The sequence below is a fragment of the Sapajus apella genome, unplaced genomic scaffold (genome assembly GCF_009761245.1).
Source record: "Sapajus apella isolate SASKATOON/1434 unplaced genomic scaffold, GSC_monkey_1.0 scaffold11, whole genome shotgun sequence".
Lineage (NCBI taxonomy): Eukaryota > Metazoa > Chordata > Mammalia > Primates > Cebidae > Sapajus > Sapajus apella.
Genome location: NW_022436951.1, coordinates 25,364,750 through 25,392,628, shown reverse-complemented (window position 1 = coordinate 25,392,628; position 27,879 = coordinate 25,364,750). Strand labels below are relative to the sequence as shown.

At 43.2% G+C, this 27,879-nt stretch overlaps 1 protein-coding gene across 1 annotated transcript in view; it reads right to left on the bottom strand.

The window, feature by feature from the left end:
* RETREG1 (reticulophagy regulator 1) overlaps window positions 1-27,879 on the bottom strand; it is a 141,018-nt gene that overhangs the window by 94,616 nt on the left and 18,523 nt on the right. The window contains exon 2 of the mRNA XM_032279068.1: window positions 1,164-1,270. Within this exon, the coding sequence (XP_032134959.1) occupies window positions 1,164-1,270 (107 nt within the window). The remainder of the gene's footprint in view (window positions 1-1,163; window positions 1,271-27,879) is intronic.

Here is a 27,879-nt window from a genome sequence, read left to right as displayed (position 1 = left end):
CTTTCTAGCTGCCATCAGGGAGGACATGGGTGCCTCCCACAGGGCGGGCCTCAATAACCCTCCCAGGAATAGAATCCAGGCAGTTCTCTGAGCATCAGTCCACTCAGATCTCCACCAAAAGCGTCCCTCCACATGGAGTGCATTTAGTGAAATTAAATCCATCTTTTGTAACCTCCTCGTGACTATTTCTGATAAAATCTATCTTATTATTACATTTAGGTTTATGGGGCTTAATTATTCCCAGGAGGACTTTTTCCAAGTTTACAAAAACTAGCTCAAACATTGGTAAAAGAGGCCCCTCCAAATATGTAAAAGGCTTGAGTCAGATTTGTAATGCAGTTAAATTACTCAAAAAGCACCCCAAACAAAAATTTTTTTTTAAAACCAAGCTCTTGCTCTTAAAATGTTAAAATTAATTCATTTTTCATTATCAACTCATTTTTTTAAATTTATTTAACCATCACTTGTTTTTAAACTCTGAATTAGTTGTTTTTCTTCACTGAGGCAGAGAAATTTTTTACATAAACTAGTCCATTTTCCAGTGGCCCAGTTTCATCACATGAGATGTAATAAATATTTAACTGTTATCCTCACTGCAGCCTACTTAAATACCAAAGTGGTATTTTAAATAGCTCTTAAGGCCAAGAGAAAAACCAGCACACACAAACCTTTTGCCCAGAAGCAGTAGCTATAAAGACAACATCAGGGCCGGGCGCAGTGGCTCAAGCCTGTAATCCCAGCACTTTGGGAGGCCGAGGCAGGTGGATCACAAGGTCAAGAGATCGAGACCAGCCTGGTCAACATGGTGAAACCCCGTCTCTACTAAAAATACAAAAACTCAGCTGGGCATGGTGGCACGTGCCTGTAATCCCAGCTACTCAGGAGGCTGAGGCAGGAGAATTGCCTGAACCCAGGAGGCGGAGGCTGCGGTGAGCTGAGATCGTGCCATTGCACTCCAGCCTGGCTAATGAGAGCGAAACTCCGTCTCAAAAAAAAAAAAAAAAAAAGACAACATCAACTCAATAAATTATCATATTGAAAACAGCTAAGTCAAAGCCTTATTTGCTCCTGTTCAAAGGATGAATTAGTTAACATGCCTACACAAATATCAGAAATGGTCTAGAAAATTAAATACCATATAAATAAAATGTGAGTTTCCTTACCTCTGGTTCTAGACAACACCATATCCTTTATTATTTGCATAATAACACGCCCAAGTAACATGACTGAAATCAGGTGATACACTCTCCATGGAGTCAATGCAAGGAACCTGCAACAGCGAAACACAAATCAGTATTTCAGCTTGAGGACTTTTAACCTATTTAATATTAGGTTCACCTCCTGCCACAGAAACAAAAAGTGCATTCAATAATGATTTCACTTTTTTGTTTTTCTCGAGACACAGTCTCACGCTGTTGCTCAGGCTGGAGTGCGGTGGCACGACCTTGGCTCACTGCAACCTCCGCCTCCAAAGTCCAAGTGATTCTCCTGCCTTGGCTTTGCAAGTAGCTGGGATTATAGGCGTGTGCCACCATACCTGGCTCATTTTTGTATTTTTAGTGGAGACGGTATTTTTGTATTTTTAGTGGAGACGGTGCTTCGCCATGTTGGCCAGACTGATCATGAACTCCTGGCCTCTAGTGATCCACCTACCTCGGCCTCCCAAAGTGCTGTGATTACAGGCGTGAGCCACAGCACGCGGCATGATTTCATTTTTTGAAATCACCCCATGTGACTGCATGAAAGTTATTTAATAGGGATCAAAGTCAGAAAATAAAAGTGTCTGAGCCTGTGCACTTTTGTGCTAAGCTTTCTGCTCTACCCTCTAATTTTGGGCAGAGGATTTGCTATCTCAGGGATGGACCAAAATATTGTTCCCAAAATGCAAGACAGGACGGTGAGTAAAGGCTGCTGTAAGAAACAGGAAGGGGCTGCACTGCTGAGGCCTTTACTCCCCGTCCTGTCTAGTATTTTCATTTACGTAATCGAACACTTTGGGAGGCTGAGGCGGGCAGATCACCAGGTCAAGAGATTGAGACCATCCTGGCCAACATCGTGAAACCCTGTCTGTACTAAAAATACAAAAATTAGCTGGGCGTGGTGGTACATGCCTGTAGTCCCAGCTCCTTGGGAGGCTGGGCAGAAGAATCGCTTGAACCTGGGAGGTGGAGGTTGCAGTGAGCTGAGATCACGCCACTGCACTGCAGCCTGGCGACAGAGCAAGACTCCATCTCAAAAAAAAAAAAAAAATCAGCGGTTATTAAAGATCCAGTTTGCTAACTCTTTAAGATCATGCTCCCCTTTTGCTATCTGTCTACCTCCTCTCTGGAGGGAAACTAAAAATCCTTGACCATGAGCAGCGTACAAACGCTGCAGTGCTTTTTTGGGGTTGTGTTTATAAAGAAGTGAAATGGGCCGGGCGCGGTGGCTCAAGCCTGTAATCCCAGCACTTTGGGAGGCCGAGGCGGGCAGATCACGAGGTCAAGAGATCGAGACCATCCTGGTCAACACGGTGAAACCCCGTCTCTACTAAAAATACAAAAAATTAGCTGGGCATGGTGACGCGTGCCTGTAGTCCCAGCTACTCAGGAGGCTGAGGCAGGAGAATTGCCTGAACCCAGGAGGCGGAGGTGGTGGTGAGCCGAGATCGGGCCATTGCAATCCAGCCTGGGTAACAAGAGCGAAACTCCGTCCCAAAAAAAAAAAAAGAAGTGAAATGGCAAAGAAGTCACAAGGAGCACTGACCCTTCACATGAGTACACAAATTAATTGGCCAAGCTGCCAATAAATATTAACTTTGATGGAATCAGAATTCATAGAAAAATTAATAAATGTTTCAGATTGTTTGCAAGGCTACAAAGAGAAGAAAAGAACACATGAACACTGCCTTCTATGAGCTTGCTTTCTCATCAGACAAACACAGGCTAAGCTGACAAAGTCCAGTGCAGCCGAGGCTTAGGTGCTGTCACAGAGAGGTGCAGGGAACAAGGAGAGGCACAGAGAGAGGGAGGATGGATTAGCTCCCAAGCAGGGAAGGGTCTTTTTGTGGGTTTTTGTTGTTGTTGGTTTTTGGTTTTTTTTGAGATGGAGTTTTATTCTTGTTACCCAGGCTAGAGTGCAGTGGCACAATCTCGGCTCACTGCAACCTCTGTCTCATGGGTTCAAGCGATTCTCCTGCTTCAGCCTCCCGAGTAGCTGGGAATACAGGCGTCTACCACCACATCCAGCTAATTTTTTTCTATTTTTAGTAGAGACTGGGTTTCACCATTTTGGCCAGGCTGGTCTTGAACTCCTGACTTCAGATGATCCACCTGCCTCAGCCTCCCAAAGTGCTGGGATTACAGGCACACAGCACAGTGCCTGGCTGGGAAGGTTTTATAGAAGAAGCACTTGAACTTGGTCTGGGGAGATGGATGCAATTCAGAATGAAAACAGAGGCTCCTCCAATTAGAGAATACAACATGAACAGAAGATCACACTCAGTGAAGGGTGAGGTACGTTTGGCATGTCAAGCAGTCTGCGGTGGCCTCAGCAGGAAGGGAAAGCAAAAGGAGAGGGTGGAAGGCTGGCAGAGAGACAAGATTGGGGAGACAGGCTCAGAGAAGACGTGGCAGGCAGAGTGTGGCATTAAGTCCTATGCTGCAAGCAACAGAGAGAGAGCTAAAGTTAGAGCACAAAAGTGAAATGACAGGTGATTTGGGGAAACGTCTGAGGGCAACAGAAAGAATGTGATAGCGTAGGGAGGAAGCATGGAATCCAGACCACCTACTAGACAGTCATGCAGTATGTTTGCTGAAAAGCAGATCAACATGAGATGCTAGGTGGCGTGGTGGGTAAAGCCCTCCGCCAGAAGGTGGGCTACCCAAGCTCGCACTGGTTCGAATGCTGTGTGTATGGCCTGGGCCAGCAAAATGAGCAGGCGAACTAGGTCAGTGTTTCTTAAATAACAGTCTGCAACTGCTGCCAGGTTGGCTGCCTGGAAAACTTGTCAAAATGCAGATTCCCAGGTCCCGGGCTCCTCCTCTCAGTCCCCCTGAAACAGGTGGTCTAATTACTAGTATTTGCATCTAATAAATATTTATTGATTGCCTACATGGCACCAAGCACTATACTACCAAAAGGGAATGGCGAATTAGGAGCATTGAAAGATGGAACAGACATAAAAGACGTAAGTGACAGAATTAATAAAATGCTGCAGTCCATGTCTTCGGCAACAAGAATTTTCTCCTCCACTAAATTTGTCCCTCCACTAAGGAGCCACCGCTTGCTCTGTTTTTGTAGCTCGTTTGTTTTAAGCAAGGTTGTGTTCCAGTGTTTGTTTTGTTTGGATCCCGTCTCCTCACTCTCAGTTCAGGATTCATTCCTGCTCTTATTCATGTGCTCTGCGCTCCCAGTTTTCCCCCACCTCACATTGAAGTGGCAGATTTCATAGCAACCCACAGTAAGAAACTCACTTATAACTACGTACATATAAATGAAAAACAAGTCTCAAAAATAATATTTTCCTTACAACTCATAACGCAGTCCAGTATTTTCCATTTAATTCTATTATGTGTTTAAATGCTGACTGTGAATCACTCGCCTGACTCAGGGCCCACTAATGAGCTGTAATGTGCAGTCTGGCTCACATGGCATGAAAAGAAACCTGCCAATGTTCAATCCACATGCTTCCTTAGAATGGCTTTCTTTGCAGGGTCAGGCAAAGCCCTAGCAGAGACAGAAAGCTCCCTCAAGTTTAAAAGTCTTTGGAGCTAGCAAGGAAGCCATTTAAGCATCTTTTCAAAACCAATGAAATGTAAAACCGACTGAAGCAGTGAAGCCATTAGTTATTCTCTTAGTGGAAGTTACAAACTTCCAAGAATAATATAAAAGAAAATTAGGTAATGCCAGAACTTCGACCCACAGGCCTGGCTGCCAGACTTTATTTGGAAGGCATTGCCGTAGCAACTCCAAAGAGTGCTTGGGACGTCTGTCTATTCTGTGTCCTGGGCAAGGACCCAGTTGGTACCTTGGCCAAGGTCTTGCTGGTCATTGAGAATCATCAGTCAGCTGAGAAGACAAGCCCCCCGATTGCTTTGGAAGGTAATGCCAGGCTGTATGGGGCTACGTATTTGCTTCTTTGGTGGGTTCACATCATACAAAAATGTGTGAGAAACGAAACCCTAAGAGAATAATCTGTATTTAGAAAAATCTGAGCGTTTTTAAGATGATTTGTGTCATGGCCTCACTTCAAAATATGAGTAGCTGAGTCATTTAGACTTGTGATTGGAAATTAAAATCTTACAAACACTTATGATTTATTCTTTATTCATCTTTCAAGTAGTATCTAATATTTGGGAGGGCTTGGGTTGTTTGGCAAAGTAGTTTTTAAAAAGTTTTTGTTTTGGTAAACTTCAAACATCTACAAAAAGAGAGGCCAGAGTGTAATAAACCCAGTTTCAATAATTCTCCATTCCTGGGCAAACTTGCTTCTTCCATACTCCCACCCACTAAGCTCTTCCTTCCCTCAAAATTATTAGAAGCAAATCCCAAACATCATGTAATTTCATCTGCAAATTCTACCATTTATCTTCAAAACCAAGATTTTTTTTTTTTTTTTTTTGAGACAGAGTCCCACTCCATCGCCAGGCTGGAGTGCAGTGGCACTATCTCGGCTCACTGAGATCCCCGCCTCCCTGCGATCTCTGCCTCCCTGCGATCTCCGCCTCCCTGCGATCTCCACCTCCTGGGTTCAAGCGATTCTTCTGCCTCAGCCTCCCAAGTAGCTGAGGCACATGCCCAGCTAATTTTTGTATTTTTAGTAAAGATGGGGTTTAACCATGTTGACCAGGATGGTCTCCATCTCTTGACCTCATGATCAGCCCTCCTCGGCCTTCCAAAGTGCTGGGATTACAGGCGTGAGCCACCGCGCCCAGCCAAATACAAAATATTTTTAACGAAACAACAAAACCACTATCACACTAAAAAATTTTAATTCTTAATGTCATTGGATATACTGTCAAAGTGCATATTTCCCCACTCATTTTTGTGTGCACACGCACACACACAGACTGAAACAGGATCTGAAAAAGTCATCCGCTGAAATTGGCAGATGTGGATTTTAAGTGCCCTGTACTCTTATAGGTCCCCTGCTGTCTTTTTTTTTTTCTTTTTTAATTCTTGAATTTTTTTGTGGAAGAAACACGACTCATTTGTCCAATAACATTTTCCAGATTCTGGGAATCGTTTGTTGTATCCTTGTGATTTTAACATTTTCCTTGATCTTCTGTGTAGCCCGTAAGTTGGCAGGTGGATCTAGAGCCTTGATCAGACTCAGGTTCTTTTTTTCCTATAAAACCCCAAGACAGGTGGTAGTGTCCTTTTCCGTCAAGAGGCGTGCAGAAAGTCTGGGTGTCTGCTGGCCACACCTGCACTACTGGCAGCCATAGACAATACCTGCCTAGTGTGATTCCTCAGAGGCTACATGGGGGTGACGGCCCTTCATTCCTGCTTCAGGTATTAGCTGGATCATAGCTGTAAAGAGAAGTTTCCCCTCTTCAATGTCCAATTACACTGAGAGGTGGAGCTCATTAGAAAGGCAGCAACAGTTCTTGATTTCTTCCCTTTATTTTACCAGTTTTTTTCAAGATAATGAAGCAGTTTCCTAGTGTCCTCTAAAGGCAACTGATATGGTTTGGCTGTGTACCCACCCAGATCTCATCTTCAGTTGTAGCTGCCATAATTCCCACGTGTTGTGGGAGAGCCCCAGTGGGGGATAATTGAATCACAGAGGCAGTTTCTCCCATACTGTTCTTGTAGGAGTGAATGAGTCTCGAGAGATCTGATGGTTTTATAAGGGGAAATCCCTTTCACCTGGCTCTCACTCCCTCTTGCCTGCCGCCATGTAAGATGTGCCTTTCACTTTCCGCCATGATTGTGAGGCTTCCCCAGCCATGTAGAACTGTGAGTCCATGAAACCTCTTTTTCTTTATCAATTACCCAGTCCCAAGAATGTCTTTATCAGCATCATGAAAACGGACTAATGCAGTAAGTTCATTTTCGTATTCCTTTTTTTCCGGTTATTATGAACTCAGGAGTTTGAACATGTTTGATGTGTTTCAGTCACTGCAGGGTTGTACTTATTGATACTCCAGCTGCCCCGTCTTATTCAGGTCACCTCTCAGGTTTTTGGCATAACCTTAGTCATTCTGATAATAAAGTACTTTAAAGGGCTATAGAAAATATAACATTGACAAATGCAGTTTAAAATGTTCAAAGGAATATAACTCAAACTTAATAAAACTAATCACTTAATAAAGCAATCATTTATTATTTAATGAAATAGACTCTCTTGAACATGGTTACAATTTGCTAGATTTATAAACAAAATAAGGTTTTGTTAGCTAAAATGGAACGCTCAAAGAAAAATGAGAATTTTAAATTTGCAATTTTATGAAATCGAAATTTATTCTTTACAAAGTAATTGAACAAAGTTGTTTCTAATTGATGGTTACACGGAAACTGTCCTAGAAGGACATCAGAAAACAATCCCCATCTGCTGGGCATGGGCAATCCTGACACTAGCATGCTGTGGCATCACTCAGAGAAGGGCTGTCACAGAATCACAGAGCTGGAAGGAGCTCAGAGGTCATCTGATTGACTTTCATATGATCCATGAATCCCCTCAACTGCAGTCAACCACCTGCACTTAAATAGATCTCATGCCAGGAAGCTCAACATTTCTTGCAGCATTCAATCTCCAGCAGCATCCTGTTATTACTTGGGGAGGCAGGGAATTCTGTTTTCAGTCCATTCACCAGCCTCCGTCACACACTGGGCTAGCTGCTGGGAAAACACTGGTGACTAAATCCTAGCCTGCTCCTGCAAATCCGGGAAAGCAGACAGGTGAAGAACTGCATTTACCAGCGCACCATTCAGGACGCTGTGGAGGCAGAAAACAGAGCTGATACCTATATAAAGAAGCAGAGAAAGATCTAGAGAAGGTGGCATCTAAACTCTGACTTCCCAAAGACATCCGATTTGGCCAGGTGGAGAAGAGACCAATGCATTGCAGGCTGGGTAACAGCATATGCAAAGGAAACTGCAAGACAGCCCCAAGACTAGAGCCTGAATTAGAAAGGTTACCCTTAACCTTTGTCTCCTCCACTCTGAGGTGCTAGTTCTGAACCCCAGAACCAAATGCAGGATGAATAGCACAGCTGATGTTCAGTGAGCACAGGACTGTTCTAAGAGCTTTATATGGAGTCACTCATTTAATTCTTTATCCCTTCAGGAGGAGACCACCATTATCCCTATTTTACAGATGAGCAAAGAGGCTCAGAAACTTGCTCAGGGCTCCAACACAAGGGAGAGCCAGGACCAGGAAATGAATCCAGGCAGCCTGGCTCTAAGCCAGCTCTTGCCGTTCTGCTAAATCACTGCTAGACACGAGTGTCTGCCTCTTCATCTGCCTGCTCACATATGAAAAGAGCTGGAAGGACTGGCACCAATTTATAGCCTTTTCTTTTTTTATATATTTTAGAGCAGTTTTTAGAGCATTCCATGGGTTTTGACAAATGCATAATGACATATATCCACCATTATAGTACCATACAGAATACTCTTCTTGCCCTAAAAGTCCCCTGTCCTCCATCTGTTCATCCCTCCCTCTCCCAAACCCTTGGCAACTACTGATCTTTTGACTGTCTCCATAGTTTTGCCTTTTCCAGAATGTTCTATAGTTGTGATCACACAGTATGTAGCTTTTTCCTACTGGTTTCTTTCATTTGACAAAATGCATTGAAGCTTCCTCTGAGTGTTTTTGTGGCATGATAGCACATTATTTTGATCACTGAATAAATAGTCCATTATGTGATATACTAAAATTTATCCATTCACTTTTCAAGGGACACCTTGGTTGCTTCCAATTTTTGGCAATTATGAATAAAGCTGCTATAAATATCCATGTACAGGATTTTGTATGGACATAACTTTTCAACTTTTTTTTTTTTTGAGATGGAGTCTTGCTCTGTCGCCCAGGCTGGAGTGCTGCCCGGGCTGGAGTGCAGCGGCACAATCTCGGCTCACTAAAACCTCCGCCTCCTGGGTTCAAGCAATTCCCTGCCTCAGCCTCCTCAGTAGCTGGAATTACAGGCTCCCACCACCATGCCCAGCTAATTTTTGTATTTTTAGTAGAGATGAGGTTTCACCATCTTGGCCAGGCTGGTCTTGAACTCCTAACCTTGTGATCCACCCACCTCAGCCTCCCAAAGAGCTGGGATTATAGGCATGAGCCACCACTCCAGGCCGGCATGGCCTTTTTAAAAATTTTTAACAGTTCCATCAGCATGCTGGCTGAAGTTGAATTCACAGACAGTAAAACCCCCAAGAGTTCTATTTTTCAGATACCATCTTTGAATCTATGTCCAGTGAAATTTGTTCTTGTTTGACATGTCCCATCATTCAAATCTATGAGCCTTAGTGGTGACATCAATCATATCTGTTCTCTTGTCCAGCTTCAGAACACCATGCATTTGCTATCTGGATGTCATCAGTCCTCATCCACACTACCGATCAAAGATATTGATCGGTACTGGAGTCCTGTCACTCCCCATTAGCAGAGTGACCTAGAATACCAGTCAGCAGACAATCCCGTCTGCCACTCTGTGCTTGTCCATATCATTCCATCTTATCCCCAACGACAGAATTCGCTTTCCTTAAACACCTTGCTGAAGCCTCCAGCATTCTGAAAGGCTAAATGTAAGTGCAGATTTGCTTAACTGCTGCTGAAGATTACTTTGAAGTACGTGATAGCTCTCTGTAGAAGAACTAAACACCACCAGACTCTGCCAAAGATATCATGGGATGCAGCCTGAGCCAAAGCCCCAGGGTCACCTTGCTGATCTGCCCATTCACAGAATCCACAGAAACGTGTGGTAACCAGGAAGAATTCTGAAGTGAAAATAGTCACACGCAGGCTGTCAGAGGGTTCCTGAAAGTTGCAGGGTAATTATCATGAGGGGGAGTGTGGTCAAAATACAGGCTGCCCAGAAGACGACGAGAGCACGGCGACAGAGTACAGACTGGGAAGAGGGAGGTCTGTGGATGTGCGCCATCCTCACGAGGGGGGTGCCTTAATTTTCAAAGCCCAGAATAAGTGAAAATGCAGAGACCCACCTGGGCTGAGGAAGTCAGTAACTCAAATGGGAGATCCCAAGATCTTGCAACTTCCACTCCAGGACATGTTCAGGACCTGGACCCAGGACAGATGAGAGGCCCCTGCCTAGTCACCTGCTGAATGCACCACATCACTGCCAGCCTGGGAGATGACAGCCTGGCAGCTGCAGGGCCTACAGCCCCTCATGTGCAGGCCTCCTCAAGGGGCAGATGGCCACAGCAGAACACAAGCCTCCCCTGTGGATGCAATCGACAGCCACCCTGGGCAGTGAAAGGGAGAGACTGGGCAGGGCCAGGGCACCAACTGGCAAGAAGTGGGTGGCCAAGAACCCATCCTGGAGAATGAGGAGATGGGGAGGGAGGCCAATGGGAGGCAGGACTGCACACAAGCTGAGGCTCCAATCCCCCATGTATGCTCCACTGCCCCCTCACACTTCACTTACAAAACACAGATTCAAAGAACTCAGTGTTAACAATCGCAAGACGATAATCACAGAACATTCATCCCCAGGTGAGGGGCCTTCCCCAGGCCCTGTGCGGCTGTCTAGGCGACTCTCCCTTTTAGCCAGCCCCACCTTCACTGGATCTTCCAAGTAAGATCCCCATCACAGTGACCAATAAAGGCTTTTTTCTCCTTAAAATACTTTTTAAGTTCAGAAAAAAAAAAGAAAACTACTGGCCCTCATCTTTATCTGAATTAGCCCCGGGACTTGTGACTACATCAATGGATCCTAGAAACCAAGAGGACAGAGGTAATATTTCCAGTAATAGTCCCTAAGTCTACAGCCATCAGAAACATCTCTCTACAGATTGATGCCTTTTTATAACCTATTAAAAGAGAAAAAAACTACTATATGTTTTTAAATTAAAATATCATTTATTTACTGAGAGTTACATGTTCTTTTAGCTGAATAGAATACAATCTTCTTAAATATTTTATTTTATTAAGTACTAGGGTACATGTGCAGGATGTGCAGGTTTGTTACATAGGTAAACGTGTGCCATGGTGGTTTGCTGCACCTATCAACCCCTCACCTAGGTAGTAAGCCCAGCATGTATTAGCTATTTTTTGAATAGGATAAAACTTTTATCTGAAAAGGATATTCCAGACTTCGGAAACTAAAGCAAACATTATAATTGACCATCATAATATACATATATATATCATGATAGGTAAACATTACATATGACAATTCTATGCTATACATAAACATACAAAAATCTATGTGTATAATAAATACCCCATTTATTATAGAAAGATATACTGTGTGGTTTAGCTGCTATTGGAAAGGTACAGTTCTCTAAATCACTACATGGATGTTCTTTTAGCAAGTTAGGGCCTATTTCTACATAGTAATGTCATGTTTGCTCTAAAAGAGAAACTACATCATCCAGATGACTCATGTTTAGCTTGTGATAACCACAGCCCATACTGGATAAATGTCTCTATTTGCTTTTTTTCTTACTGTTTTTCATTTCTTCTGTATTTTTTCCTATTCCATTCCCAGATTCAGTAACATTATTTTGATTTGAATCTGGTTTTCAAGTAACCAACTGCCTTCTCCCATTTGGTACTGCTGGGATGGCTTACAGGACTGGTCTCTATTCAGATATCTGGGTCAGGAAAGAATTAAGGTCCCATCCTGATGCTCAGAGACAAAGGAGAGTGTTGGGGGAGCAGGGGAAGATGCAGAGAAAGCTTCCAAACTGTCAGAGGTAACCCTGACTCTCGGTAAAAAAACTGGTCTGGGTAATCCCAGCTTATTTCCATATTAGAACGCACAGTGATTTTAAGAGGAAAGTTTTCCTATCAAATTTCAGGCATTGACAAATATCAAAAGTAGTCTGCACTGGCCACTCAGAAGCCCCCTGAGAGTGAGGGCACTCGTTCCACGAACAGCCCAGCAGGGAAAATGATGGGCTGTAGAAATAATTTACTCTCAGTTAAGCCAGCATCTTCCCTCTCTGCCTGGATCACTCGGACCCCTGCCATTCAGCCCTTCCTTGTCCCCTTACTGATTCTCGACCATTCCATACCCACGTGGAGCTCTGTATGCAGCTGCTCCAGGCAGACACCTGTGCCAGCTCAGGCTCGGCAATGCAGGAGGTCACAGCAAAGCAGCCAGGCCAGCCAGAAGGCAGGGAGAGGTGCTGGGCTATGTGGAAAATTTACACGACGAAAAAGAAAGTGAAGGTACGTGAATGACCTTCTGTGGAGCTTCACTCAGTGGCTAACTATAAAAAATAATTTTTGGTCGACCACAGTGGCTTATACCTGTAATCCCAGTAACACTTTGGGAGGCTGAGGCGGGTGGATCACTTGAGCCCAGGAGTTCGAGACCAGCCTGGGCAACAACGGTAAAACCCCATCTCTACCAAAAATACAAAAAAAAAAAAAAAAAAAGATCTGGGTGTGGTGGCATGCACCTATAGTCCCAGATACTAGGGAGGCAGAGGTGGGAGAATCGCTTGAACCTGGGAGGCGGAGGTTGCAGTGAGAAAATCATGCCAGTGCACTCCAGCCTGGGTGACAAGAGTGAGACTCTCTCTCACACTTGCTCTCTCTTGCTTTCTCTCTCTACATATATATATAATGTATTTCATATATATATATATATATATATATATATATATATAATGTATTTCATATATATATATATATATATATAGACTAGTTGTGTATCCATTTGACAAGGATAATTTTCCACTACTCTATGATGAGTTTTGCAAGGCCAAATTAAATGGCTTAATAGGATAAATTTCCTATAAAGCAAAGAAAAATGGTTAACACACACACACACAAACCTTGTATAGTAATGGATAAAAAAGACAAGACTTAGTTCTTCCCATGTGTAAAAACCCAACCTTCATTTCTGAGTAAAGCACAACCCACTTTGTACTATGAAATAAATGCTGTCAACAGCTAAAACATATATTTATTTTTGGCTTCAAAGAAAGAACATCTATGGATATGGAAATTAACCTGCATTATTTGCTTTGTAACTCTTAAAATGGAGATCCAAAAGCAGGGCTTCACTTCCCTTTACTGAAATATATATAACTGCAGCCATAAAAAGGAATGAAATAATGGCATTCACAGCAACCTGGATGGAACTGGAGAACATTAATCTAAGTGAAGTAACTCAGGAATGGAAAACCAAACATTGTATGTTCTCACTCATAAGTGGGAGCGAAGCTATGAGGACACGAAGGCCTAATAATGACACAGTGGGCCTTGGAGACTCGGGAGAAAGGATGGGAGGGGTGAGGGATAAAAGATTATACATTGAGTACAGTGTACACTGCTCCAGTGATGGGTGCACCAAAATCTCATGAATCACCACTGAAGAATTTATTCATGTAATCAAATGCCACCTGTTCCCCAAAAACCTACTGAAATTTTAAAAATTAAGATTTTAAACAGAAAATCAGAATCATTGAATATGAAAGCCAGAAAGGATCTTAACAGTCAAGCAGCAATCCCTCCATTCAATTTAAATGTTCACTAAATTCTGATTGAATAAATGATTTTAAAAAATGAAATATATGTAACTGTAGACTTAGCCTGAGTTTTTAATGTCTCCTGGCTTTATTTAATATTATGGTGGCTCTAATTGTGAAAAAAAAATCATTATGCCTTCTCATAAGGCATAATGATTTACCAAACATTATTCAAAGTCCAGATCATCACACTTCAGTGGAAGATAATTATCTTCTCAAGAGTTAGACATACCTGCAGCCATCTACTGTAATATCACAAAATTCAGAGTTTCAACTAAAGTTGGCTTAATTTCTCCTGGCCTTTTATGCAGATCCTGCAAAATTAGTAACTGAAGATGTTGTGTGAAATTAAATGATGCACTATTAAGGGGGAAAAAGCTGCCAAATAAAGACACTCTCAATTGTAATATGTATCCCATTTTCAGAGCTGTTTAAAATATGTATGTGTGTTAATTGGAGGGTATATTTCTTAAACATGAACAAACATGTAATTTTAAATAATTTGGAAAAAAAGATTATCAGAAAATGTTGTGAGATAAAGCAATAACAATTGCAAATCAGAGATTCAATGAAACCCAGAGGCTTTTTTTCTACAGCAGTACTTCTTTAGTTGTGATAGCCAAGAAAATGAATGAAAAGCATCAGAAGAGAGGAAAAGAGGGTGGTAGTTAATAGACTTCTTTCTCTAGAGAGATGAGAAATTCTGGAAGATGTCAATCAGCAGGGAAATGCTGGGTAGCAGCAATCAGTCTGCTGCAGCGGAGGAGTGAAACAAACAACCTTGTCTAGGAGAAGCACATCATGATTATCCAGTGAATTCAGGGAATGTGCCCAGGTCAGCAAGGCGTGGTGGACAAACAGACGAGACAGTGGGGAAGAGCAGTAGGAAGTCTGCATTCTGTTTGTGTTCTTGTGCCCAAAGAGTGGGAGAAACCAAGAGAATGGCTAGGATGGAACCAAGGCCATCTGAGGTCAAGGCAAAGAGAAATTGGACATGCTGTACTGTGCAGCCTTGCACTGGAATGATGAGAAAGCCATGAGTAAATCAAGTCAGGGGCACCCTGGGGCAGGGTAATGTGCTCCTTAGCTCCACCTAGCGTATAAATTGAACATCTGTCCACTTGTATTACTTGCACCTTCTACCTGACCTGGTCGGTCACAGCAGGAAAGGGGACTTCAAGGCAGGGTGGGTGAGTCAAGTTCTGCAGCCCACTCCAGCTGAGGTAGTGTACTTACTAGGCCATTCTTGCATTGCTTCAAAGAAATACCTGAGAATGGGTAATTTATAAAGAAAAGAGATTTAACTGGCTTGTAGTTCTTCTGGCTGTACAGGAAGCACAGGGCCAGCATCTGCTTGGCTTCTGGTGAGGCCTCAGAAGGCTTACAATCAAGGTGAAAGGTGAAGGGGCAGCAGGCATCTCACATGGTGGGAGTAGTAGCAAGAGGAAGTGTGGGGAGGAGGTGCTCCACATTTAAACTACCAAATCTTGAGAGAACTTACTATCTTGAGAACAGCACCAAGCCATGAGGGAAATCCAGCCCCATCACCCGAACACCTCCCACCAGACCCCACACCTCCAACCCTGGGGATCACATTTCAACCTAAGATTTGAGCAGCAATAAATATCCAAACCATATCAGCTAGCCATAAGTTAAATACTAACTACCAGATTCAGTCATAGAAAGGACCTGTAAGAAGAAAAAAGCAGAACGGATCAAATTCATACACTGCAATGTCATGCAGGATGGTAACAGAGAAGAAAGGAAGAAACAGGTTAGCAAGAGGTACAGAGAAGAAAGAAGAAATAAACTCATGAGGGTCAGGAAGCCATGGTAATGGGGAGCTGGGTTCGTTTCATTGGGTGTTTATGCAAATGGCAAGAAGGTCATCTTTGCGTCTGCCCAGTGGGAACTTACGACATGAATGTGGGACCCTAATCACAGCTGGGTGGAGAGTCTAGCATGGCTAGTGAGAAACACCTCCACATCCTCTACCTCAGTATCTTCATCTTTAAATTAAGGCGCTGGCTAGATAAGCCCTTCCTAAAACTGCCTCATGATCATCAGAATTACTTGGGGCACTTTTCTTACTTTGACCAGTCACAAGCATTTTTAGGAATTGCAGATTCCTGGGCCCCACTCCGGACCTGGTAGGTCAGAACTCCAAGGAGAGTTACAGGAACCTACATGCTAACAGTCAGGTTTACAAACCACTGGACTGCGAAGGTGTCTCAGGGCACTTCCCATTCAAATATTCTCTGATTCTATAAACTCTAGATCTAGAGAATGCTGTGTAACAGATCCAAATATCAAACTGAGCCTTGGGGCCTCTTCCTTCACACGAAACACACACACACATACTGGTGTCTTAGTCCATTCCAGCTTCTGTAACAAAATACCACAGGCAGGGTGGCTTATAAACAACAGAAATCTATTTCTCATAGTTCTGGTGGCTGGGAAGTCCACGAAGGCTCTAGCAGATTCGGTGTCTGGTGAGGACTTGCTTTTTGGTTCAGAGATGGCAACTTCTCACTGTGTTCTCAAGTGGTAGAAGGGGCAAAAGGTCTCTCTGGGGTCTGTTTTATAAAGGCACTAATCCCTTTCATGAGGACTCCACCCTCCAGACCTAATCACCTCCCAAAGGCTTCACCTCATCATATTGGTGATAGGTTTTCAACATAAGAATGCAGGGGCAAAAGGAGACACGCAGTCCCTTGCAACTGGGAGTGAGGCATCGTGACCAGTTCCAAAAAGGCTTCTGAGAAGAGCTCTTGGGTGAGTAATGAGGAGAGGAGCACGACACACAGTGATGAACTCAAGGAACCTCGTGGGCATGCCCACTGCAGACAAATGTTGATGCGTAATCAAAGCCCACCCTACGCTGGGTATTTTCACATCTCCATCACATTTAATGTTCCTAAACAACATGATGAATTTAGATACATGAAAATTATATATGCATAAACAGGTTAGGTTGGAGCAATTTGCCTAAAATCATGGAGTCTATAATGGAAAGAGTCAGAATATAAATTTGGGTCTTCTTAACTCAGAGTCTGCTGCTCTATGTAAACATCATTTGTGGAGTTCCCTGGCATCCTGCTTTAATCAACCAATCTCACTGTACCAGACTGTTCCAGAGAGCAGAGTTGAAAGGCAATTGTCATGTGGACTCTACCTTTTTTAAATCCCCATTCAGTTGTAGTCACCACTCATCAGTTCACGTCTACAGTCTGTTCAAGAACCCATTCCGATATATCTGACCCTGTCCAGGGTCCCCCCCAGAAATTCAAACACTCTACAGTTCTGAGATTGACAGCATTGCCACAGCTGTTGAAGATGCTTTTGCTTCCCCAACTCCTTGACCCCAAAAACCAAGGATGCCAAGAGCTAGACTCTGGCCATGTGCGTCTATGTGGCACCCACCCTCACCTTGGCTGTGCTCGATTGTTCTGCCTGGCTCTCCTGTGGCAAGCCTGATCCTTCTCATTCCCCTCTTCGTCAGTAGCCCCACCAGGGGTCTGCTTACCCAGCTCCAGCCAATCTCTTTCTCGGTGAATGAATCTTGATCACACCCTAATAACCCACTGTTCAAGACCACAGACACATACGGGGGACCATTTCTTGCCAAGTTCCTGGACTCCACAATAAGATTTCATGTGTCCCTTCCTGCCACTCCCAGTCTGAGACCAGAGTGATCACTTCCAGAGCTGGGAGTGAGGCTTTTACATCTCTTGGGCCAACTGTATTGGTTTGTAGTAACAAAACATCATGGGCAGGGTGGCTTAAGCAACAGAAGTTTATTTTCTCATAGTTTGTGTGAAGGCCGGAAGTCTAAAGTCAAGTTGTCTGGGCCAGGCGTGGTGGCTCAAGTGTGTAATCCCAGCACTTTGGGAAGCCAAGGCAGGTGTATCACGAGGTCAAGAGAGCAAGACCATCCTGCCCAACTTGGTGAAACCTCATTTCTACTAAAAATACAAAAATTAGCTGGGCATGGTGGCACGTGCCTGTAGTCCCACCTACTTGGGAGGCTGAGGAAGGAGAATCGCTTGAACCCAGGAGGCGGAGGTTGCAGTGAGCAGAGATCACACCACTGTAGTCCAGCCTGGGCAACAGAGTGAGACTTCGCCTCAAAAAAAAAAAAAAAAAAAAAAAAGATCAAGCTGTGTGCAGGTTTGGTTTCTCCTGAGGCCTCTCTTCTTGGCTTGCAGACAGCCACTTTCTCACTGTGTTCTCACAAGGTCTCTCCTCTTTCCATACTTATATCTGGTGTCTCCCTCTCTACTTATAAGGACATCAGCCATATTGAATGAGGGCCCACCCATATGACCTCATTTAACCTTGATTACCTTTAAAGGTCCTATCCCCAAATAGAATCACCTTTTAAAGTGTACTGAGGGTTGGGACTTCAGCATTTGAATTTAGGGGACAGCATGATTCAGTCCATAACACCAAGCATCTGGACCACTCACCTGCCAGCCCCAAGGTCACTCCTATGTCAAAGTTAAGTAGCCCTGTGATGTGCCCTGTCAGCCCCACCGTGCTGAGGACATATCCATGTCCTCCCAAACTCCCTGCCAGAAAGGCAAACGTTCACTCATGCTGCTACACTCAGTAAACAAAGTAAGATCAAGGCTGAAATATCTGAACAAGCTATAAGAAACCGTGCAGATTAGAGCCAACAGGCTATTTAAGATCAGAGAGACCACAGCATCCTGGTATATACGGCGTCCTGGCCTACTTAGGTTAGGGCAATACATTATATGCTCACCCTACATAAGCTCTAAAGAAACACAGGACAGAAAGAAGCAACTGTCTAATTTGTTTCAAAATCCGCAAACACAAAATATACTGAGCAGTGAATTAGTAATATTGTCATCCTCTGGGGACCACTTATCTGAAGGTCAAGATCAAGTGTCTTTTATCAGTAGAGTGAAGCCACTCTGCTCAGCAAAGCTAACCTGGGTCACTCCACGTACGCACACAGTACCCCTGTGCTAAGTGAGCTGCCTCCTTTCACATACACTTCTTTAGTATCTAGGGCCCAATATCCAATAGTTGTTCCAAGAAAACATCACTCCCTTTGGTTATTCAATACCAGAACATTCAACAAACCATAGAAAACCCAGAACTCCCAGAACCTAAAGTACAATAAAAAATAAATAAATAGTCTGGGCGCGGTGGCTCACGCCTGTAATCCCAGCACTTTGGGAGGCCGAGGCGGGCAGATCACGAGGTCAAAAGACTGAGACCATCCTGGCCAACATGGTGAAACCCCGTCTCTACTAAAAATACAAAAATTAGCTGGGCATGGTGGTGCGTGCCTGTAGTCCCAGCTACTCGGGAGGCTGAGGCAGGAGAATTGCCTGAATCCGGGATGCGGAGGTTGCAGTGAGCCGAGATCGTGCCACTGCACTCTAGCCTGGCGCCTGGTGACAGAACAAGACTCTGTCTCAAAATAAATAAACAAATAAACAAACAAACAAAGAAAAAAAAAACAGGAAAAAAAAAAAAGAAAACCCAGAACCGGATGTGGACCGTTGTCCCGTTTATTTAATACATTCAGGGGTGAGAACAGTGATGAGCCTCTTGGGGATTATAATCCCATGGGTGCAGCAGCCCTGACCAACACAGGTGAAAGGATACTTTCAAAACTTGAGTGTTTTTTGCTGTTGTTGGTTGTTGTTGTTGTTGTTGTTGTTTTTCAAAAAGGAGTTTGTACTGTATCCAATGCATGTCTTTCTTTTGGTTGGTTGATTTGTTTTGAGACAAAGTCTCGTTCTGTTGCTCAGGCTGGACTGCAGTGGTGTGATCTCAGCTCACTGCAACCTCCACCTCCCGGGTTCAAGTGATTCTTCTGCCTCAGTCTCCTGAGTAGCTGGGATTACAAGCACCCACCACACCCAGCTAACTTCTGTATTTTTAGTAGAGACGAGGTTTCACCATGTTGGCCAAGGCAGTCTCAAGCTGCTGACCTCAAGTGATCCACCCTCCTCAGCGTCCCAAAGTGCTGGGATTACAGGTGTGAGCCACCATGCCCAGCTCTGCTGCATGTCTTTCTAGCTGCCAGCATGGAAGGGAAGAACCATGGCCGTCAATTATGGTGCATGGGGAACTGCTACAACTCCCTGCTACTCTGTTACCAAGCCTGAGACAGTAAAAAGCAGCGACAAATATTTGGGCACCAATACTACGTATCAGGAAAGTCCACCCTGGGCCTGAAGCCAATGGCCACATTCCAGCTGAACTTCAATGGGCAAGACCACCTCAAGGCCAGAGACTGTGTTGTATCATCCCAGGTAGGAAAACCCTTCCTGATTCTTTCCTGTGGGTCAAATTAAAAGAGAAGACAAACAACTAAGAGTGAGAGGATGTCCAAGCTCACGTCCAAGTGCACAAGCATGAGAGGGAACTGGCAGCTGCTTCATGGACCCCATTCTTCTAAGTTCCCTACGAACATTCTAAACTGAGAGTGAACCTCAGATGAGAATGAATGTTTTCTTGATGGCTGTCAATTCTTCAGGTTCCCCTACCCTCAGCGGCTGATCCTGGCACCTCCAGGATCCCTCAGGAGTATTTGAGAGTCAGGGCAAGACAAACCCCTCACACACAAAGGTAATGGTGCCCACACCGATGGAGACCGTGCGCCTCGACACGTGACAGCAACGCCCGTGGTAACAAAGAGGCCCGCAGACTATACATCTGTCCAGTCAGGTTTCATGGGATTCACGGAGCCCGCACCTCGACGGACAAGCTGTAGGCCAGGCTTCCTGCAAGGTTCTTTCTTGTGAAGTAATATTTTAATGTCCTGTTTTACACTTCGATGTTTAAAAGAATCTTCAGTAAATAGCACAAACAAGTAGTAATACAAAGCTTAATATCTTAGAAGGGAAAAAGTATGATTCTGAAAAAGAATGCCTCGACTGAGTGAACTCAGGGCCTGTGTGCCACAGAATCAATGTGGGCCACGGACTCAAGGTGGACTGTCTCCCAGAGCCTCTGTTGTTTTGTGAAGTGATGGCATTACCCAATTTTTACACATAAGAAAGCTGAAGCTAAGAAGATTAAGTCATTGGACTGGGTTTGCCCAGCTAGAAGCTCACCTTTTCCCAGAAACCCTTACTCCCTGGAGCACACACACACACACACACAGACACACACACATACATGCAAACACACACATACAAGCATGCATGCACAAACATGCAAACACAAACATACATGCACACATGCAAACACATAAATGCATGCAAACACACACATTTGCACATGCAAACACATGCATGCAAACATACATGCACACATGCAAACACACACACACCCACAAACACTCACACATGCAAGCACACATGCAAACATGCATGCACATGCAAGTATGCACATGCAAACACACATACATACATGCAAACACACACTCACGCATGCAAACACACACGCACACACATGCAAACACATACACATGCAAACACACACATGCAAACACACACATCCACATGTAAACACACACACATGCAAACACATGCGCACACACATGCAAATATACACACGCCTATGTACACATATGCACACACACACATATTTGCCTGCCTCCATAGCATTTATTTCTATTACACCTCAGTCCAAAAACCAATTGAGAGAACTTAAATATCTATCATAGCACAAAATAAATATAAAAAACTAAGGAATTTGGGCAAAGGGAAAATAAACCGAGGAAAAGAAGATGACTTAGGCTGAGGGTTAGCCCACAAGAATTCAAGCCATGAGCTGAGATGCAGGAACACAGTCACAAATCTGGTTCTGGGATGATGTCTTTCGGGTTAAGAACTTGATACTCCATCATTAGTGAAACCCTTGTGTAACTCAATAGGAGAAGAATACAAACTAACACAGTGAAACGTTCCATAATTTCTTAATACGGAAGAATCAATCACTAAAACATAGCAAGCCTATAAAATAGGTGAATGTCACAGGCGACCACCACATACAGACTCTGAGAGCCCAAGGACCAGAATGAAGACTTGAACAGCAGTACCACCCTGATTTGTTAAAAGTGAGTCTCTGCCAGGCACTGTGGCTCATGCCTGTAATCCCAGCACTTTCAGAGGCCAAGCTGGGTGGATCACAAGGTCAGGAGTTCAAGACCAGACTGGCCAAAATGGTGAAACCCCATCTCTACTAAAAAAAAAAAAAAATACAAAAATTTGGGCATGGTGGCTCATGCCTGTAATCCCAACTACTTGGGAGAAAGAGGTAGGAGAATTGCTTGAACCAGGACCCAGGAGGCAGAGGTTGCAGTGAGCCAAGATCGAGCCACTGCACTCCAGCCTGAGCTACAGAACAACAGTCCATCCCAAAAAAAATAAAAGTGAGTCTCTGGGGATGTTTGTTTTTAATGCTTTTCCCTGTTTGCCAAATAGGAGCAACGAGAGGAAGAACGAGAGAAGCGGTTATGAGAAGTGTTAACCATCCTCTCCCACACTATTTTGTTTGTTTATTTGTTTTTGTTTTTTGTAGAGATGGGGTTTCGCCATGTTGGTCAGGCTGGTCTCAAACTCCTGACCTCAGGTGATCCACCCGTCTCAGCCTCCCAAAGTGCTGGGATTACAGGCGTGAGGTACCATGCCCGGCCTCTCCCACACTATTTACCAACTCACCTGGCTTTGCTGGAAGGTGCTCCCTTTACCCGGCAGGTCCACAGTTCCCTGCTCCCTTTGTGTGCACACATGAGCAGTACGCAGGGGTGCAAACAACCCTAACAACTTTCTCTAATTAAACAAGGGGGACGAAGCCCTCCCTTAGCAGAGGCCCTAACCACGTCCAACGGAAAACATCTGTCTCTCCTGATAATTCCACCTGCGACTTCCAGCACCATATTTACTCTCTAACCAAAAAGACAAAGCCCATGAAAAACAATACAGGGAACAAGAATAAAAGAATACATAATAAGGAAAGCTGGCAGCTCCTCAGAAGCTCTTTTGCAACATTTGACATTAAACACCAACAATAAAAGAAAATGCCTCAGTTCGACCACGTGATACCAGTTCATCATCAGCACTGTGAGTCTGGACTAGAACAGGGTCTGCAACACAATCGTAAGCTTATATTTCAATCAGATGAGAAGTGAATACAGAGGTAAAAATGACAAAGAAATGCCCTCGGTCGAGCAAGTCTTTTAAAAATAATCCCAATCAATTCAACCACCTCAGAACTTCAAATCCACTGTACCAAAAAAGAATGAACCACTTTGATAAATAAAAATGTGGGTTCTTCCCGTTAAAAAGTGGGCAAAGGACAAGAACGGACACTGTTCAAAAGAAGACACACATGCGGCCAAGAGGCATATGAAAAAAAGCTCTGTATGACTGATGAGAAAAGTAAATCGAAACCACAATGAGATGCCATCTTACACCAGTCAGAACAGCTCTTATAAAAAAATCAAAAGTAGTAGATGCTGACAAGGTTGAAGAGAAAGGGGAACACTTCCATGCTGTTGGTGTGAGTGTAAATTAGTTCAACCACTGTGGAACGCAGTATGGCAATTCCTCAAAGAGCTAAATACCATTCAAGCCAGCCATCCCATTACTGAATATATACCAAACGGAATATAAATCATTCTACCATAAGAGTGCGTGCACGAGTATGTCCATTACAGCAGTACTCAAAATAGCAAAGACACAGAATCAACCTAAACGCTCACTGATAGACTGGATAAAGAAAATGTAATACATATATGCCCTAGGATATTATGCAGCCATAAAAAAAAAAAAAAAAAAAAAAAAAAATAAAAAAACATCATGTCCTTTGTGGGAACATGGATGGAGCTAGAGACCATCATCCTTGGCAAACTAACCAAATACCACACGTTCTCGCTTATGAGTGGGAGCTAAACAATGAAAACACATGGACACAAAGGGGAACAACAGACACTGGGGCCTATTGGAGGGTGGAGGGTGGGAAGAAAGAGAAGACAGGAAAAAATAACTATTGGGTACTAGGCTCAGTACCCGGGTGATGAAATAATCTGTACAACAAAGCCCAAACTTTGACATGAGTTTGCCTATATAACAAAGCTGAACTTATTTTAAGTTTTTCAAAAAAAAAAAAAAAAAGAAACAGAAAATGTGGATTATTTGACAAAAGGCGTTTGCTTCCTAAAGCTTGGCAAACGCACAACAGTGAACCCCTGAGTCATTATCCCACGCCCAGCGGTCACTCTTAGCAAGGAAAACTCCACCCAGTCTCCCTAGCAGTCTGCAGTCAAATTAGGTCACCCCACTGCTCCCCCATTTTCCTTTCATAGCATGCCTTCTAATTCCCACTTGTATGTTTGTTTGCCTGGCCATTTGTTTCTCATCTGTCTGTTCTTCCCTATCCCAAACTATAAGCTTTGTGAGACAAGGGCCCATCTCTCCTGTTTGCCAATGTCACCCCAGCACTAGGTCACTGCATGGCCAATCACATGCACCCAATAAATACTTTTTTGTTTGCTGCTGCTCATTCAATATTTGTTGTATGATTCAATTAATGTAATTAATCAACCATGCATGTAATCAATGTAATCATTAATCATGAATTCCTTGAAGTACAGTACCACAATAATGACAGCTTGCCAAATTGGGGGAAAAAAACAAACTATGGGGAACATTAAAATGTCCATAAGACCACACTGAGATACCATCTCACATCAGTTAGAATGGCGATCATTAAAAAGTCAGGAAACAACAGATGCTGGAGAGGATGTGGAGAAACAGGAATGCTTTTACACTGTTGGTGGGAGTGTAAATTAGTTCAACCATTGTGCAACACAGTATTGTGATTCCTCAAAGATCTAGAACTAGAAATACCATTTGACCCAGCAATCCCATTACTGGGTATATACCCAAAGAACTATAAATCATTCTACTATAAACACACTTGCACACGTATGTTTATTGTGGTACTGTTCACAATAGCAAAGACTTGGAACCAACCCAAATGCCCATCAATGATAGACTGCATAAAGAAAATGTGGCACATATACACCATGGAATACTATGCAGCCACAAAAAAGGATGAGTTCATGTCCTTTGCAGGGACATGGATGAAGCTGGAAACCATCATTCTTAGCAAACTAACACAAGAACAGAAAACCAAACACCACATGTTCTCACTCATAAGTGGGAGTTGAACAATGAGAACACATGGATACAGGGAGGGGAACATCACATCCTGGGGCTTGTTGGGGAATGGTGGGCTAGAGGAATGATAGCATTAGGAGAAATACCTAATGTAGATGACGGGTTGATAGGTGAAGTAAACCACCATGGCATGTGTATACCTATGCAACAAACCTGCACATTCTGCACATGTACCCCAGAACTTAAAGTATAATAATATATATATATTTATATATCATATAAAATATATATAAATATACAATATAAAATATATATTATATATATATATAAATATACACACACACCATTTTATTAAAGACCCTGTGGGAAGCATCAGATAACACAAATGGCTCTTGGATATCGACTTAGACAAATCTCATTTCTTCCTATTCAGAAGACCTGGCCTCTGATAACCAATAGAAGTAACTCTGGCTCACCTAATTTGCCCCATACTAAAGTCATGTTGCAGTGGCGTGGCTCAGGTCAAAGAGAATGGTGCCCTGCTCAGTCATACGTCCCCACCACCAGCAGAGCTGCAGCAGACGCACCACCCTCAAATCAAAGCAGCCGTGTTTACTGTGAAAGCCACAAGAAATCAGAATACAACAAACATCTGGGCTTCTTTCTAGACAATTGGTAGTTACAGGAAAAGGCCAAAGACCATCACTGGCATTCTGGGGATGGTAGGTCATGACTGTTTCTTTTGCCAACAGCTATTGTTTTTCAACATCACAGGCCCACAGCAAACATGTGTTGGACCCTGGTTTCACAATCTTAAGATACAACCTGTCTGTACCAGGCAAAACCCACACACAACAGAGATTTGATGGACACAGTCAGAGCTGAAAGCTGGCATGTACACAGAATTAAATGTCTTAGTCATAGGGTGCACGAATGTACAAGTGTGCTGAACCTTTTGGCTATATTCAGTGACATGATTAAGAATCAAAATTTCTCCTGATACCCAACTTTCATTTTGATAAATGAAAGCTACTGTACACTAATATTTGTGAATTTAAAAGAATAGAAAACCAATTTTTAAGCCATATTTTTATTTTCATTCAGTCACATTTTAAAATCTATTCTAATACACTCAGAACTTGAGCTAACCATGAAATGTCATTGTTAAATGTCTTTAAACATGTAGATAGGTTTATAAGAAAAAAAGTTAAATGCTTAACATAGCATTTTTCAGCTGGGCGCAGTGGCTTATGCCTATAATCCCAACACTTTAAGAGGCTGAGGAGGTTGGATCACCTGAAGTCAGGAGTTCGTGACCAGCCTGGCCAACATGGCAAAACCCTGTCTCTACCAAAAACACAGAAATTAGCTGGACGAGGTGGCACATTTCTGTAGCCCCAGGTACTTGGGAGGCTGAGGCAGGAAAATCACTTAAACCCAGAAGATGGAGATTGTGGTGAGCCAAAATCATGCCACTGCACTCCAGCCTGGATGACAGAACAAGACTCCATCTCAAAAAAATAAATAAAAACAAAACCGCACAGCATTTTTCATAGACTACATCACAAACCAGCTAAAAGTCTCTCACTAAAAGTTTCTGATGTTATAGATGACATAATGATGCGAGCTGGCATTTTCAATTTACCCAGAAGGTATCTGGAAGTTAAATTCAGAAGGTATGCCAGGAAGACATACATTCACTCCCAAAACAATGAAGAAAGAGATGAAGTAAGGTTTCCAGACTACAGTCAACACTCCAAGATATACCTATCCAGGTCACAGGAGCTCATCTGCAGTACAGTTTCATGTAATATCCTTCCTTCAGCTTATAAGCCATTTTCTCCATGTGCAAAGACGGTATTTGGATTTTATGCAACTCATGAGCAACTGAGCCCCAGACCAGAAACCACGAAGCCATCTCCTGACTCATGGTGACATTCCCGTCAGGGTGGCAATCATGTGCAGCGCTGTACACAGGCCTCCTAACGCTTGCTGTCCTAATAAACTCATTTAATGGTTCCTTGTTTTTATATTTTGTTTTTTATTTCACATGAAAGATCACTTTTTTAGGCTCTGAGTGCATGTATGCTTTGCTTGTAGACACCCTGCACCATGCTTAATAGCTACAGGAGAGCTTAATTAAAAGAGGTCAACAGCTCTTTTAGAGAAATTTTATTAACCAAAAAAAGTCCCTAAGTTGTGTTATGATAACTAATATAACTACCGTATTAAAGTGAGCACGTCCATTTTAACAGGTCTTGGTGTTGTTTTGGCAGACACAAGTAACTTGCTGGTTACAAGCATACAAAAAAATGTTTCCTTTGAATAGTAAATGCATTTATTTTCAACGGCCAAAATCTCCTTCTGTGAAAAGGTTTCTGGATGGAGTTACTCTCATCATTTCAAAGATGTACCACCACTGAAGATGTGGTCAAACAGAAGCTATTTCTACTAAGAGCAAGAGGCTGCTCTTGACCGCCTCTTTATATCCAAGTGACTTTTAGCAAACTCTGGCTCATTTGTCGGGGGCGGTGGGGGCGGGTAGCAGAAAGGGATGTGAAATCTGAGACGAAGGCCTCAATCTCACAGATAAGAGCTTTTTAGGGTCCTGGAAGATCACGGGGAGACCTGTCAATACTCCAGACCCTCAAAAGACCTGCAAAGACATGGTTGGGTCAACACAGTAAAGTTCCTACACTGACCTGCAAAACATAATTAGTGATTCTGACACTTGAGAACATTATTATTTTGCCTTCCTAAGTTTCATCATGTTCACTGTCTCAACACTTATCACGTGCAGTTTAAAAAAGGGGTCAGGAGACTCTGATATGGGTCATGATGTGACCAGCTGAGGGACCTTGGAACTCAGTTTCTTCATCTGCAACACAAGGTGGTTAAACTGGAGCAAAGATTTCCCCTCCTTTCATTTCATCATAAGGATGTCTTCTTTTGAAAGGTTTTAGCTGCTAAAAAAATAAATAACATGGTTTACTAGGTCAGAACTGGTGCAACTTGATCACAGAAATAATTACCTTCCATGAGATGTTTGAAATACTGAAAACAGCCGGGCGCAGTGGCTCACGCCTGTAATCCCAGCACTTTGGGAGGC